This window comes from Cucumis sativus, chromosome 6 (assembly GCF_000004075.3).
Source record: "Cucumis sativus cultivar 9930 chromosome 6, Cucumber_9930_V3, whole genome shotgun sequence".
Taxonomy (NCBI): Eukaryota; Viridiplantae; Streptophyta; class Magnoliopsida; order Cucurbitales; family Cucurbitaceae; genus Cucumis; species Cucumis sativus.
Genome location: NC_026660.2, coordinates 14,971,775 through 14,985,573, shown reverse-complemented (window position 1 = coordinate 14,985,573; position 13,799 = coordinate 14,971,775). Strand labels below are relative to the sequence as shown.

General features: G+C 30.9%; 1 protein-coding gene across 1 annotated transcript; it reads left to right on the top strand.

Moving 5' to 3' along the window:
- Positions 1 to 5,880: 5,880 nt before the first annotated feature.
- On the top strand, positions 5,881 to 10,420 carry LOC101219908 (putative respiratory burst oxidase homolog protein H). Its single transcript, XM_004148194.3, has 13 exons — positions 5,881 to 6,469; positions 6,564 to 6,729; positions 6,797 to 6,959; positions 7,045 to 7,854; positions 8,016 to 8,111; positions 8,204 to 8,322; positions 8,424 to 8,526; positions 8,680 to 8,768; positions 8,856 to 9,021; positions 9,106 to 9,219; positions 9,319 to 9,450; positions 9,544 to 9,622; positions 9,885 to 10,420. Exons 1-13 carry the CDS (start codon positions 6,121 to 6,123, stop codon positions 9,995 to 9,997), a joined length of 2,499 nt encoding a protein of 832 aa, XP_004148242.1. The 5' UTR covers positions 5,881 to 6,120; the 3' UTR covers positions 9,998 to 10,420.
- The last annotated feature ends 3,379 nt before the right edge of the window (positions 10,421 to 13,799 follow it).

Genomic DNA, 13,799 nt, shown 5'->3' with positions numbered 1-13,799 from the left:
TTGACTTCAAGATTTTTATTGTTACCATTTTGGTGAATTGTCATTCCATTTTACTTTTCCAACTCATGTGTTAGATTTGATTTAATTCACACAAATTTTTTAGTGGCTCAAGTTTGAAATATTTTGTGATTATTGAGGTGTTTTTTTTTTTTTTTCTCTCAATTATTTCTTCCTCTATTTTTTTGTTTTGTGATAAATTATGGGTTTATCTATAATTTCATAAAGTTTATTGTATAAAATGTGTTGTAATTACTTTATTTTTCTAGTTTATTTTACCTTTTGTGATTGTAGCTGTTAATATTGATATGTTAGCTCTATTTTTTTTATCTACTGAATGTCATTATTTCGATTTGCTTCAATATTTTAATTTGAAAAAAAATGAATAAAGGGTTGAGAGAAATTTAAATTTTAGAGAAAAAAGAACAAATAAATTTTAATTTATTTGACTCAAGTGTTGGTTATGTTTCTCACTTAGGTGAAAGATTTATATAATAAATTAACATGATTTTCTTTTGTTATTTATTCAAATATAGAAGCCACATCATCATCTTATTAAATAGTTAAGAAATCCTAACATAAAAAAAAAAAAAAAGACAAAGTGAGCTTTTTTTTTCAAAAGTTTCCGAACAAAAAATGACACTTTTAATAGTTTAGAGAGCAAAATAGGATTTTTAATTTTTTTTTTATCCAAATATTAATATACTTAATTATTTATTTGAAAATGTTCTAATTAATATATAAAATATACTCGTAAATAATATATATTTGATAATTAGTCGATTGGTTTCATGGACACCTTATTAGTTTTTCTAGAAGATTCATGGTTATTTCAAAATAAACTTTAGAACGTTGTATTACATATGTTTACAAACATTCTAACTAATATTCGAAATATACTAATGTATTTAAAATATACTTAAACTTGAAAGTTTTGACATAACAGTGTCCACATTGTAATGTTTAATCGAATTATTTTTAACAGTTGTATGATTATATAAATATCAGATTGAAATGGAATTAATTTTCAAACATAAATCATAGTACATATATATCAGATATAGTTAATGTTCAATATAAAACGTATATATCATAAAAAGAGAAATGTGAAATTAATAAGAACACATCTTGAATTTGGAGGTGCATCCCCAACTGATATTGTTGGATGTTGGCCGGAAAAATGAGAGAATTGGAGGTGAAAGAAAGGAGGAATGGAGGAAAGGAAACGAGGAAGATGAAAGGAAAGTTTAATATTATTTGAAAAAATATGTTTGAGAGAAAATGTAAAAACATTAATGGGGAGAGAATGAGTAAGAGGAACGATTTTACAAGACATTAACGTAATTAGACCTCACTTTTTTTATATACAATTTTTTTACTACATCCAATGTGAAATGTCGAAAAAACTCACTTTCACCATACCCAAACCTACAACCCGTACAATTAATCGACACCATCCAAGACCACAACCCTGATTAATCATGACCCGTGCGAAGAAAAAATCAACTTCTCTTCTCTTCTTCTTCTATTTCTGTCGCTTCATCTTAGATATGTTTTTGTTTATAGGTTTCTTATGCTCTCTATCACTATGCGTGTATTTTTGTTTATAATTTTTTTATATCATGATTTGTTGCTTGAAGATACTTATAGTTATTTATGGACGTTTGATAGAGAATGATATCAATGAAATATAGTGATAACATTTTTGTTGATTAGTTTTGTTTATTGATAAAGATGCTTGTTAGATAATGTTGTTGTTGCTAGATGGTAGTTTACAACGTTTTCTTGGTCGTGAACAAAGTGGTGTAGATAGTAATAAACCAACAATATGACATAGACTGTGAATTCGTGATAGTAGTGCTCTATTGTCGATCCAAATTCAAAAAATTAGTGGCACAAAATGAGCTTTTCTTCCAATCACATTACCACATTTTTTTACGAAACTGGTTTAAGAGTTTAGAGGAAAAGGTTTTCGTAATTGTTTGAAAGCATGACTGAGAAAACAAAATTTATGGTAAGTCTAGAAAGCAATAAGGGAAAACAATTTGATAGCTTACAAATAATATATGATGATTAGTCTAATTACTATCGCACATGTATTATAAGCAATTTTAAGAATGTCACTTTTCTATACAAGTGATCACTTGCAAAAGAAATTAATATAAAGAAAGTAAACTAACATGCATCTATGAACCACACATTCTAATTAACAAATACAATGATTGTAACACATTACACATCCTTAACTATGATGTATTTGTATTGAAAATTAGGTTTTAGTTTATACTTACTTTATTTAAAAATAATAATCCAAACTTAAACTAAAGACGTAGTTAGAAAAAGTAATCACCTTTGTTCGAAAAGGAAAAAGAAAAAGAAAACGGTGAAATGCATATAAGCATTAAGAATATATTTCCCTTTTCCCCTAGGCCCCAAATAATTGAAGCTCTCAACTCAACTCCCCAATTGAAAAACAGTAGTAATAATAAGTGGTCGTCTCATCTTTATCCAAACACCTTTCTTTATTACAAACTTGTTCTGTATTTAGTGAGGAAAGAGATATTCACATTATAGATGTTCTTATGAATTTGACATTCCCCACATAACTTTGTTTATTAGAAAATAACCAAGTATTTGCTTTTGGCACGTTCCGCCATTCCAAAGGGTGAGTTGTGGAGCACGTTGTACTGATTAATGTTTACATTATTTATTTAACTTTTTTTTTTTTTGTATTAGTTCTTAGATTTTGAAGAAAACAATGTATATTTATTTGTTGAGAGAAGTCAGAGGAATAATAGTTTCCAAAATATATGGTTGATTAGGTGCAAAATTGATGTGAGCCATAATTTGATGATATTGTAAATTTAATTTAATAGAATCTAATTTTTTTTTATATTTTGTCAAAATTACTATTTTTGACAATTTTCTTAATTTAAATAGTGATTTCTTTAAACTTAAATAAAATAACTTTCTTTTCTTTTTTAAAATAAAAGCTATATTTTAAATTATGATGATACTTCTTTTAACTTAGTTAGGTTTATTTGATCCTTAAACTTTTAAAATTACTAATTTAGATTTTAAACTCTTGAATTTATAAATAAACATGGATGGAAAGTTTAAACATTATAGATATTATTACGAGTGTGGACAAATTACCACATTGGTTAAGAAAAAAAAAGTGATGAGAGTATATAAATGATGTGATACAAAAAGTAAAACAATGAGAATATATGTTCAAAGTGGACAATATCATACCATATTTTGGTTTTCGGTGGGGGCCTCAAGGGGTTGTGGTTTTTGGACAAGTTTGGTCTTGGTTTTAAAGGCTTCATTTTGCATCTAATGCTCTCTTCACATTAAGTGTTTAGCTGATGGGGTAGTCGTATTGGATGAAGTTTGCTCAAGCAATTGGTCTTAGTCAAGGGTGAGAATAATCGTGGTTCATTATTTATTGGATGGTTAAATTACAGATTGTCACGTGATTGTTATCTAATTTCTATCTGATTGTCATGTGATTGCTATCTGATTGCATGATATAAAGTCTGTCGTGATTTTCATTAGGTATAATTTTGAAGCAGTTGATTAATATTTCATTTTGTGATTTTTAAATTAAAAACTATAAGTTATATGAAAAAGAATATAAAGTAATTATATGACAATCATAAATCGATTGAATTAACTGAATGACTAACTAAATGACAAAAATAAAATGATTTTATACGACAATTAGTTAAAAATCAAATTACTATTAGAAACTACCATCTATTATACTAAAAAAAACAAGCACGATGAATTCCTTGTTAATTTGGAATAGTTTGATTGCTATTTGATCACTAAATGATATATAGCAACATGCTAGAAATATTGCAAATACAGTCAAATTTGTTAAAAATCTATTAGTAATAAAACTCTATCATTGATATATAATGTTAAAAATATGATTTATTTATGATAAACCATAAGAGTCTATTAACGATAAAAGTCTACCACAATCAAATAACAATTAGATAGCAATCACATGACAAATGAATATACTATCTGTATCAAATAACAAATAAATACAATATCAATTAGATAACAAACAATATCAAATAGTAATTAAACATGTCAAAGAATAATAGCTAATTAGAAGACAACCAAACAATATCAAAAGTTACTACGACAAAAAAGAAAAAAAAAGACAATTAGAAGTTAATTAATCCACTATCTGAGACTAACTAAAATTGGAAAAAGAAAAGAGGAGATAATCAGATAGCAATTTGATTCATGAATGAGAGTATTTTAGACTTTTTCGGTTTTAATTATGGTTTTAAATTGGGATGGTGGTCGAATTTTGCTATTTTTTTTGTAATAAATAAATAAAAACCATGAGCTTAATTTCTTTCAGATGATTTTGTAAATCTTGCAGTGAATTGCCTCAAATCCTAAACTTATAATTAAATTAGCAAACTAATAGTAAAATATTATGGTTGGTTTTTTCTTATTTAAAAGATGCTTAATACGTGAGAGTTCGTGTAATCTAAAAATAAACCATTAATTATATTATATTCTTTTTAGAAAATGTAAGTCAGTTGTCACCATTCTTTTTTTATAGTTAGTTCAGTTAGCTCTTAAAAATCTCTATCAAATACGTGTTTTTTTAAGCCCATCTCAAAACTAAACCAAACTATAGTTAACTCAACCATTAAATTCTAAGTCAATTTGAAATTAGATTTGTTGATATTGAGAAAATGGTTAAACCGGTGACTTTTTTCCTCTTTTAAGTAAAATGACAAATATGTGTCGTGGAAACAAAAAGGAATTGAATATTACCGACTCTCCGATCTTCCTAAGAAAATTGTTTTCTTGCTTTTTCATTTAGAATAAAACCAATATGAAGAAAAGAATTTAAATGAAAAATAATTACCCACGTAGAAATCATGTATGTTTTTCAATAATGTGGTTGAGAGTTTTCATCCTACATTTAACAAATGAAATCATATTACTTATAATAGAAACTCGTGTTTTTATGTAATGAATAATTCATTCAATTCACAATTGTCCCCTCCTCTTTAATTCATGAAATGAAATGACTCGTTCGGGAACAAAAATATAACCAAAAGGACCAACGGATGTCTCTCCATTTGATTCTGGGATCCACCAATTTCGTAAAAACTTTTCTACTATGAACTCAAGACCATTATCACTTATGTGCAAATGTCCTCCACGAAATGTTTTTGATATATCTTTGATATTTTCCCTACTTTCTTAATTGGAGGAGGTAGGATCATAGAAGAGAGAGAATAGAATGAAAGAGAAAGAAGAAAATTGAGAAAAAAAAGAAACAGGGAGAGGCAATAGATAAAAAAATAAAAAAAAATACAAAAGAATTTTTTTAATAAATTTGGTTTAGTCTCTATACTTTAATAAAATTTATTTTTCTTTAATACTTTTGTCCAATTTAGCTCATAGGAGGATATTCAGTGAGATCTCTTCATTCTATACCTTTTGAAAAGTGAACTTTATTTTTTTAAAAATTGAGAAATGAACTTCGAAGAAAAAAAACTACTTTAGTTCATATATCCATATATTTAATCAAATGATTATGACAATATATATAAAACACAGAACCCAAATATGAGTAGAAATAAACAGTAAATTTGAAATAACTTGGTAGATAAGTAATCAATTGATTGGATGATGTAATAATTATTTACTTTTATTTATTTAAATAAATAAATAATTTCAAATAATATTTGATTCATATCTAATTTGTAGAAAAAAATAAATATAAAAAATAGAAGATGAATATTTAAAAGAATTATAGAAAATGATCCAAAATAGCAAAATCCATAATGTTTATATTTATTTTTATGTGTAATGGACTTTTGTGTTTCTTTTTGTTTGATATTATTTTTTGAAAAAACCACTTAAAATTTATTATTTATTTAGAGTTGTTATTCAAAGTTTTAGACTCTCACCGGACAGTCGACCACCACTTTCATGCCGCCCATGATCTTCCACCTTCCTTCGAACACTCTGTCCTTTGTTCAAATCACCATAACCTCAGAATAAAACTACAAATCTCAACTCTGCAACTCCTTTCTCCATTCTTTTTCTTTGTAGTTCTGACGAAAAACGCCGATGGAGTGCGCAGATAAAAAACCGGTGAAAGAAAATCCAGGAGAATGCCCACTGGAGAGCATTGAAATCGATCACATGACGACATATGAGAAAGCTGACGAACAGAGAGATTTAAACCAAGGGGACTTGAAGCAGAGCAACTACAGTTACGCTGTGAAGAAGACCGTCGCTGAGACTTCTCAGCCGGTCTTCGGAATAAGAAGACGACGGAAGCCGTTTAGCATGTTGAGGTTTCTGGATGGTTTCAAAGACGGAAAAGAAGAGGAAGCATGGAAAGCAACTGAGAAGTGTTTTCATCAACAAGCTCCTGATGGAAAACTTTCCAGAGACAAATTTGGAGCATGCATTGGTGAAGTTCTAGTTCTCCCTTTGTGATTATTCTCCATTTTCCATTCATTTTTGGCTAAATTAGTAGGAACTTCGGTTTGTTGTTTGTTATTTAGGTATGAAAAAGGATTCAACGGATTTTGGTGGGGAATTGTTTGATGTATTGGCAAGGAGAAGAGGGATAATGGGAGCGAAAGGGATTACGCTGCAAGAATTGAGAGATTTTTGGGAGGACTTAACGAAAGAAGACTTAGATTCACGGCTACGGATATTCTTTGACTTGTATGAATCTCTCTTTACATCTCTTTCCTTCTGAAATGGAGATTCTAAAGCAACTTTGTGTTTTCAGCTGTGACAAAAATGGCGACGGCAAGATCTCGAGGGAAGAGGTGAAGTCGGTACTAGAATGGAGCGCTTCTGCAAACAATTTGAAAAACCTTGAGAGAGAAGCTGAAACATTCGCATCTCTGATCATGGAAGAGCTTGATCCTGATGGCAATGGATTTATTGAGGTACTTGTTCAAGAAGAAAAGAAAGATGAAAATCCTTCTCTCTTAAAACTCATCTAAAAGATTTTATGTGGGCTTGTTTAAACAGATTGAAGACATGGAAACTCTAGTGAAAGCAATGTGGACCTCTGAAGAAAAAAAAAGGTTACAGAGCCAAGATTCTAAACTTCGGACATCTTCCCTGATTCTAGGAAGATGCAAAACTCCAGCCGGAAAATTTCTGAAGGAAGCAGAAGAAGCTATAATTGCCAATTGGAAAAGAATCTGGGTTTTGATACTGTGGCTAGCAATAAATTTGGGTTTATTTGTTTGGAAATTCATGGAGTATAGGGATAAGGGAGTATTTGAAGTGATGGGTTATTGTGTTAGTGTTGCAAAAGGAGCAGCTGAGACTCTTAAATTCAATATGGCTCTTATTCTGTTTCTTGTCTGTAGAGGCACAATAACCAAACTTCGATCCACATTTCTCAATTCCATTTTCCCTTTTGATGATCATATCCATTTCCATATGGTGGTTGCTGTAGCCATTGCAGTGGGTACTTTCCTTCATGTTATAATGCATGTGGCCTGTGATTTTCCAAGACTGATCTCATGTCCAAACAACAAATTCATGGCAATTCTTGGGTCAGATTTTAATTACAAGAAGCCAAGTTACTTTGACTTGGTTGCAAGTGTTCCCGGTATTACTGGAATCATCATGATCATTATAATGGCCTTTTGCTTTACATTGGCAACTCCTTTATTCAGGAGGCATAAAGACAAGCTACCTCCATTACTTCAACATTTGGCAGGCTTCAATGCCTTCTGGTATGCACATCATTTGCTTGTTCTCTGCTATGCCCTACTGATCGTTCATGGCTACTTCATATTCCTGGTTGAGGCATGGTACAAGAAAACGGTTAGTCTATTGCTGTTCTATTGCTGCTAATCTAATGTTAATGTCTTCATTCCTATTAACATGAGCAAGTTCAGGAAGGATAATCAATGAATGAGCAAAACAATAGTTTAAATTAAACAAATCAGTGAATTTTAACGCTTGTCATCTCTATCTATTTGCAGACATGGATGTACGTTGCAGTTCCAGTACTTTTGTATTTTATCGAGAGACTTCTTATAAAATTCCGTGAATTTTACCATCCAGTCGATGTGAAAAAGGTACAGAGACCTGCAAGTCATTTATCTTTTTACGGAGGTTTGGCCGAGCAAACTAAAAGAATTCTTCTGGTTTTCTTGGTTTTTCTTTTCAGGCGGTAGTGTATGAAGGAAATGTTCTAGCACTATACCTGACGAAACCTACAGAATTCGAGTACAAAAAAAGTGGAATGTATATGTTCGTTAAGTGCCCGGATATATCAAATTTTGAATGGTAATATCTTATATTTGAACTATTTTTGTTTAAGCAGTTGATTATTTAAGGATGTTTGGAAGTGTGATTATTTGAATTGGGATGTTTTTCATTGAATTCAGGCATCCATTCTCTATCACTTCTGCACCAGGAGACGACTATTTGAGTGTCCATATACAGGCAGTAGGAGATTGGACAAGAGAGCTCAGAAACAGATTTCAAAAGGTATAAATTTACTTCAACTGTCAAGCTCTTGTGACCTTTGTTTATTTGTGTTTTCTGATGCTGTCAAATTTGCCTGAAGAATGTGGTATGAAGTTCATCACATTTTACTCTTTTTCTATCCATTTTTACACACTAAATATAGAGGCAATGCAGGAATGTGATCCTGAAAGTACAAGGAGGAAAAGGGGAATTGTTAGACAGGAAACCAAATTATCTTTAGATTATATTCCTTCAAAATCAAGGTGAGCGAAAACCCGTCCTGTTCGTGGTTAGTTTTCAAGGCATTTTCATTCCAGAATCAGTTAAGTAGGCTTGTTTTGTCTCTGCAGTAAGAAATATCCCCAGATTTTGATCAAAGGACCCTATGGAGCCCCAGCTCAAAGTTACAAGAATTATGACATTCTATTGCTAATAGGCCTTGGAATTGGGGCCACTCCAATGATCAGCATTTTGAAAGATTTGTTAAACCAGATAAAAAAAAGTGACTCCCACGCTGTAAGTAAATTAAATTAAACCGTTTGATAATTTAGTTGAAAAAAGCAAATGTTACCATGGGAACTAATCCAAGCATAATTGCAGACTGATGCTCAAAAGGTCCCAAAGAGAGCATATTTCTATTGGGTGACAAAGGAACAGGCATCGTTTGAGTGGTTTAAAGGTGTCATGGACGACGTTGCGGAGTATGATCACAATGTATGTCGACGATGTTTATTTAAACAAAAAAAACAACTCAATTCTATATCCGATCTACCAGCATTTAATCAACTTTATCTCATTTTGAATCACTTGCAGGAAATAATAGAAATGCACAACCACTTAAGCTGCGTGCACGAGGAAGGAGACGTGCGATCCGTGCTCATCACCATGCTGCAACAAATTCAGAAATCTAGAGGTGAAGAAGTGGACGTTGTCTCAGGAAGCCGGGTAATGATGAACTCAATTCACAAACAACTAAATTTACCAAGCAAATTCTCTTTCTATCATCACGTTGCATTTTTAACACATCTGTATCCACAGATAAGGACTCACTTTGGAAGACCGAACTGGGAGAAGGTTTTCGAAAGGTTGGCACTTGCACACAGTGGTTCTGAAATAGGTGAGTAACAACATTAACAAACAAAACCTCAATTTAAACTTTATCATTGTTGCAAATATATAACACAATGCAAAATAATTATAAATATAACAAAAATTGGATCGAGCTCTCGTAAGTCTATACACTTAACTATTAGTCTAACTAGTTCTACCCATTGCAATCACGCTTAAACTTTTAGGTTGAGTGATAATTTAACAGGTCATTCCCGTGTTCGAACTTTTGTAATGGAAGTGATAATTCAACAAACTCTTGTTGTTTGCAGGTGTATTTTACTGTGGAACATACAATCTTGTAAAGGACTTACGTGGTCTCTGCAAGAACTTCAGCGGTAGTTCAAGATCAACAAGGTTTCGTTTCCACAAGGAGAACTTCTAAAAAGAAGTTATAAAACTAAAGGTATCATCTTTTAGTTGAATCTTTCCACTTGTAAGCTGCTTGTTTTCGTCTAAAAAAAGTAGGGAAAAAAAAGGAAGAAGAATGCTTTAAATTCCACTATCCAGCGTAGCAATTTGTGCAATCTCCCATCAACTTTTGCTGCTCTCTAATAATTGTTGTCTAATTGATATCGATTGATTTCTGTAAGGAAAGGGAAAAAAAAAAGGTGTGGATTTATCAAAGCTATCATGCATTGCTTTTAATCCTTTTACCTCTTGTGGAGTTGGCCTCCACTTTGAAGCTTGAAATACGAGTGGTGGTGATTATGGCTAAATAAAGAAAGAAATAGTGTTTTTATTTATTGGTTGAATGTATGACTCCAGATTTTGGATCGAAAATGAAACACTTAACCTTCTATCTTTATTTCTTTGTCATTTTGTTTACATCATAACCATATCAAGGTGTAATTACCAAAATAGATTACTTCAAACGTAGATTATGTCTTGCACACTCTCTCTCTTCTTTTATTCTGCCCCCTTTCCAACCATAAATTGACACCTAAACTCACATTCCAGACTCTTACTTTCATACCCCTTTCTGATGAAAAACCAATAGTCTCACTGGTAAAAATGTTGGGAAAAACCTCCCACCAAGATAAGAATAAGTTCCAAAAGCAAAAACAACCAAGAAATTAAATAAAATCATTAAAATGGAAGACACAAAATTAACGTGAAAAAACTTCAAGCATAAGAAAAATTATGATATGAAAATTTATTACAATCACATATAATTATTGTCTTCCACTTTAATTATAGGAGCAGCGCTCTCTCAAAATACTATACCACTTATCTAACTAACACTAGTATACTTTGCTAACCATGATGGCTAAAAGTTTCCTTAGCATCGATGTTCACTTCTTTTGGTTATGTTGTTTCCTTTAGTGTTATTGTAGCATGTTGTTTCTTATTGATGAAGTTTCCTTATATTTTCTCTTTTTCATGTCTACACTGGTCTTATTGTTGTTGGGCTCTACCTTAAATGACCTTGTTAATTCTTTTGGGGTCAACCTTGAGACTTTCCTTTTGTTAAAGTTTGGCCTTTGTCTCCATTTTATCGAATTCACATTGCCTCTACTTTCTTCCTTTCTATTATTATATCCCATAACATTCTCCAATCAAGTTTAGATAGCTTTTAATAGAAATTTCTTCTTCAGTACCATACATACATACACACCTCAAAAGAAACTTAAACTAGCGTTGGCCTTAGCTTTCTAATATGAATGGGCCAACCTTGGCTCACTTTAAGTTTTTTAAAAAATGACTAACACTATGCTACCTAACAACCTACAAATTAAAACTAAGTCTTTGAATTATTACTTCTTTGTTATTGATGACTTGACTTAACTATAACTATAACTAGACTTCCATAGTGCTAGAGGTTGATTCTATTTTGTTCAATAATGCTATAAAATAGCATTTCTTTGGAACCTTTTGTTCTTCTTTTAATGTTTCTAATCCGATGATACTTTGATGGCATTGCTTTCAACTCATGCAAAGTTATTGGTATTCCAAAGCATCACATTATAAGATGAGGAAAACAATTTACTACAATTCACCATTCTTATTATTGATCTTGGATTTGCTTTAAGATGCTGGGATTTATATGCTTCATTGTGGATTTACCTTTTCTCCCTTAAAAGCTTCTGAACTATTGTTTGTCTAATCTCATCTTGTTGAAAGCTTTTAAAGTAAGAACATTTGCATGCATAGCTTTTATGAAACTTTTCAAATGATCAAAAGTATTTTTTAAACAAAACTTTAACGGTTTTCATTTAAAGTTAAATAAATGTATTTTTTAAACCATTTTTAAAGTTTAATGACGTTTTTTAAACTTTTAAAAGTTTAAGGGTAATTTGACATTGAGTGACATTTTTTTTTACAATTTAACCTTCTTTTTAATGTGGTTGGAGCATATCGGCTCTTTTAATATTTTGCCAAAAACCGAATGTGACAATCTATCCATTGAATGCCCAATAGCAAATGAAGAAAAACAACTCTTGTATCTAATGCTTCAATGGCCTCTCAAATCCTTTTTGACAACCCCACAATCTGTTCGGTGAACACAAAGCCAACGAACACCATGCAATCACAATTGAGAAAGAAAAGTAGAGAAGAAGAAGACGGCCACAAAGACGAAGATGACAAAAAATAAAGTAAGAATATTTTGGTAGTGTTGGTTGATGGCGATGCAAGTAAAATGACACCATTCTTATATCTCAAAAAGTAAGGAAAAAGCAATTTTGAATGCAAATGTGATAATTTAAAATTAGAACTAATTTTGAAGAAAGACCAAATAAAATATTAATGAAAAACATTTCATAGAAAAATATAATAATTTTTTAAAATGATAATCATAGAGACGAAGAGAAGTCCATCCATATTTACCATTTATAAAATCTGAAATTTTGATATAGGGGAAACACATTTTTTTTCTTTCTCTAAAAAGGTGGGGAAGTAAATAGGATCACTTATGAATGATATTCAAAGCAGGGGCCAGTGAGAAGGCTCTTCAATGCTCTTCTTTAAAAATACCACTTTGACATAAGTTTCAATGAAGCTTTTTTTTCTTTTTCTTTTCATATATATATTTTTTCTTGTAATTCTATACTCCTGATCTTTTCGAAAATTACATCAATTAAAATATTAAACTAAGAATTGTATCAATTTAAATGTTAAACTTATGTAATTGTATCAATTTTCAAATTTCGTTCATAAATTCATGTGTAATTGGTTAATTTTGATTCTTCATTACAGTTACCTTCAGAAATCATCCATCAATTAATTCTTAAAATACATATAGATTTTTTCATATGTCAATTTTTAGAAAATAGATGGTTACACTAAATGAAGAACAATTTTCAAATTAAATTTTGTCTAAAAGTTTTAAGTTTATTCATTTCTAAAAGCTTAGAGGCTTAATTAATATAATAAAGATATGGAATTTATGTTTTATTAACTTCTAAACATCATTGTTTACACGAGATTTCGAAGAAATGTAATTCGTGGAAATAAACTTTGATATATTGATAAATATTGTGAATACAATCTCTAGTATTTACTAATTTGATGATTTCTCTCGAATACAAGTTAAAAACTTAGAATTTCTCGATTTTCGATCTTCAGGATGTTGTAATTGCAAGTTGATTTGAGCTTCGATCTTCTGGAATCTAATGAAAGTTTAATCTTCCAAGTCTTCAATCTTTCAGAAGTTGTTGATCTCGAGGTTGATACGAACTTGCACGTCTTGAGAGCTTGTAGAAGTTTGAATCTTCAAATCTTCGGTACTTCAGAGCTTCAATTCTTTCTTCAACTAAATACCCCTCAAATGAATGGTAAAGGTCTTTATTCATAGAGAAATTTCATGGACTTTAGGTGGGCTTGGGCCTATTTGCTTAGTGGGTTTGGGTTTGTGCCTATTTGCTTAGTGGGTTTGTGCTTGGGCCTATTTGCTTGTTGGGCTTGAGCTTAGGCCATTTTGCCCCATTTTCTTGGCGGGCTCGAGCTTGTACCTCTTGTTTGGCCAGATTTCTTATCGGGGGCTTGAATTGGGTTGGATATGAAAAAACTTGACTACCCAAATCCAATCAAATTATAACCATCACAATTTTGTTGTGATGACGTGACAAAATTTAATTGGTCGATTTCTTGTTCAACAATTATAAATCACACAAGTTCACAACCACATTCTTTGTTTTGAACACCTTCTAAACACAAACGTGTAGATGCTAGAGACCTAAGTACAA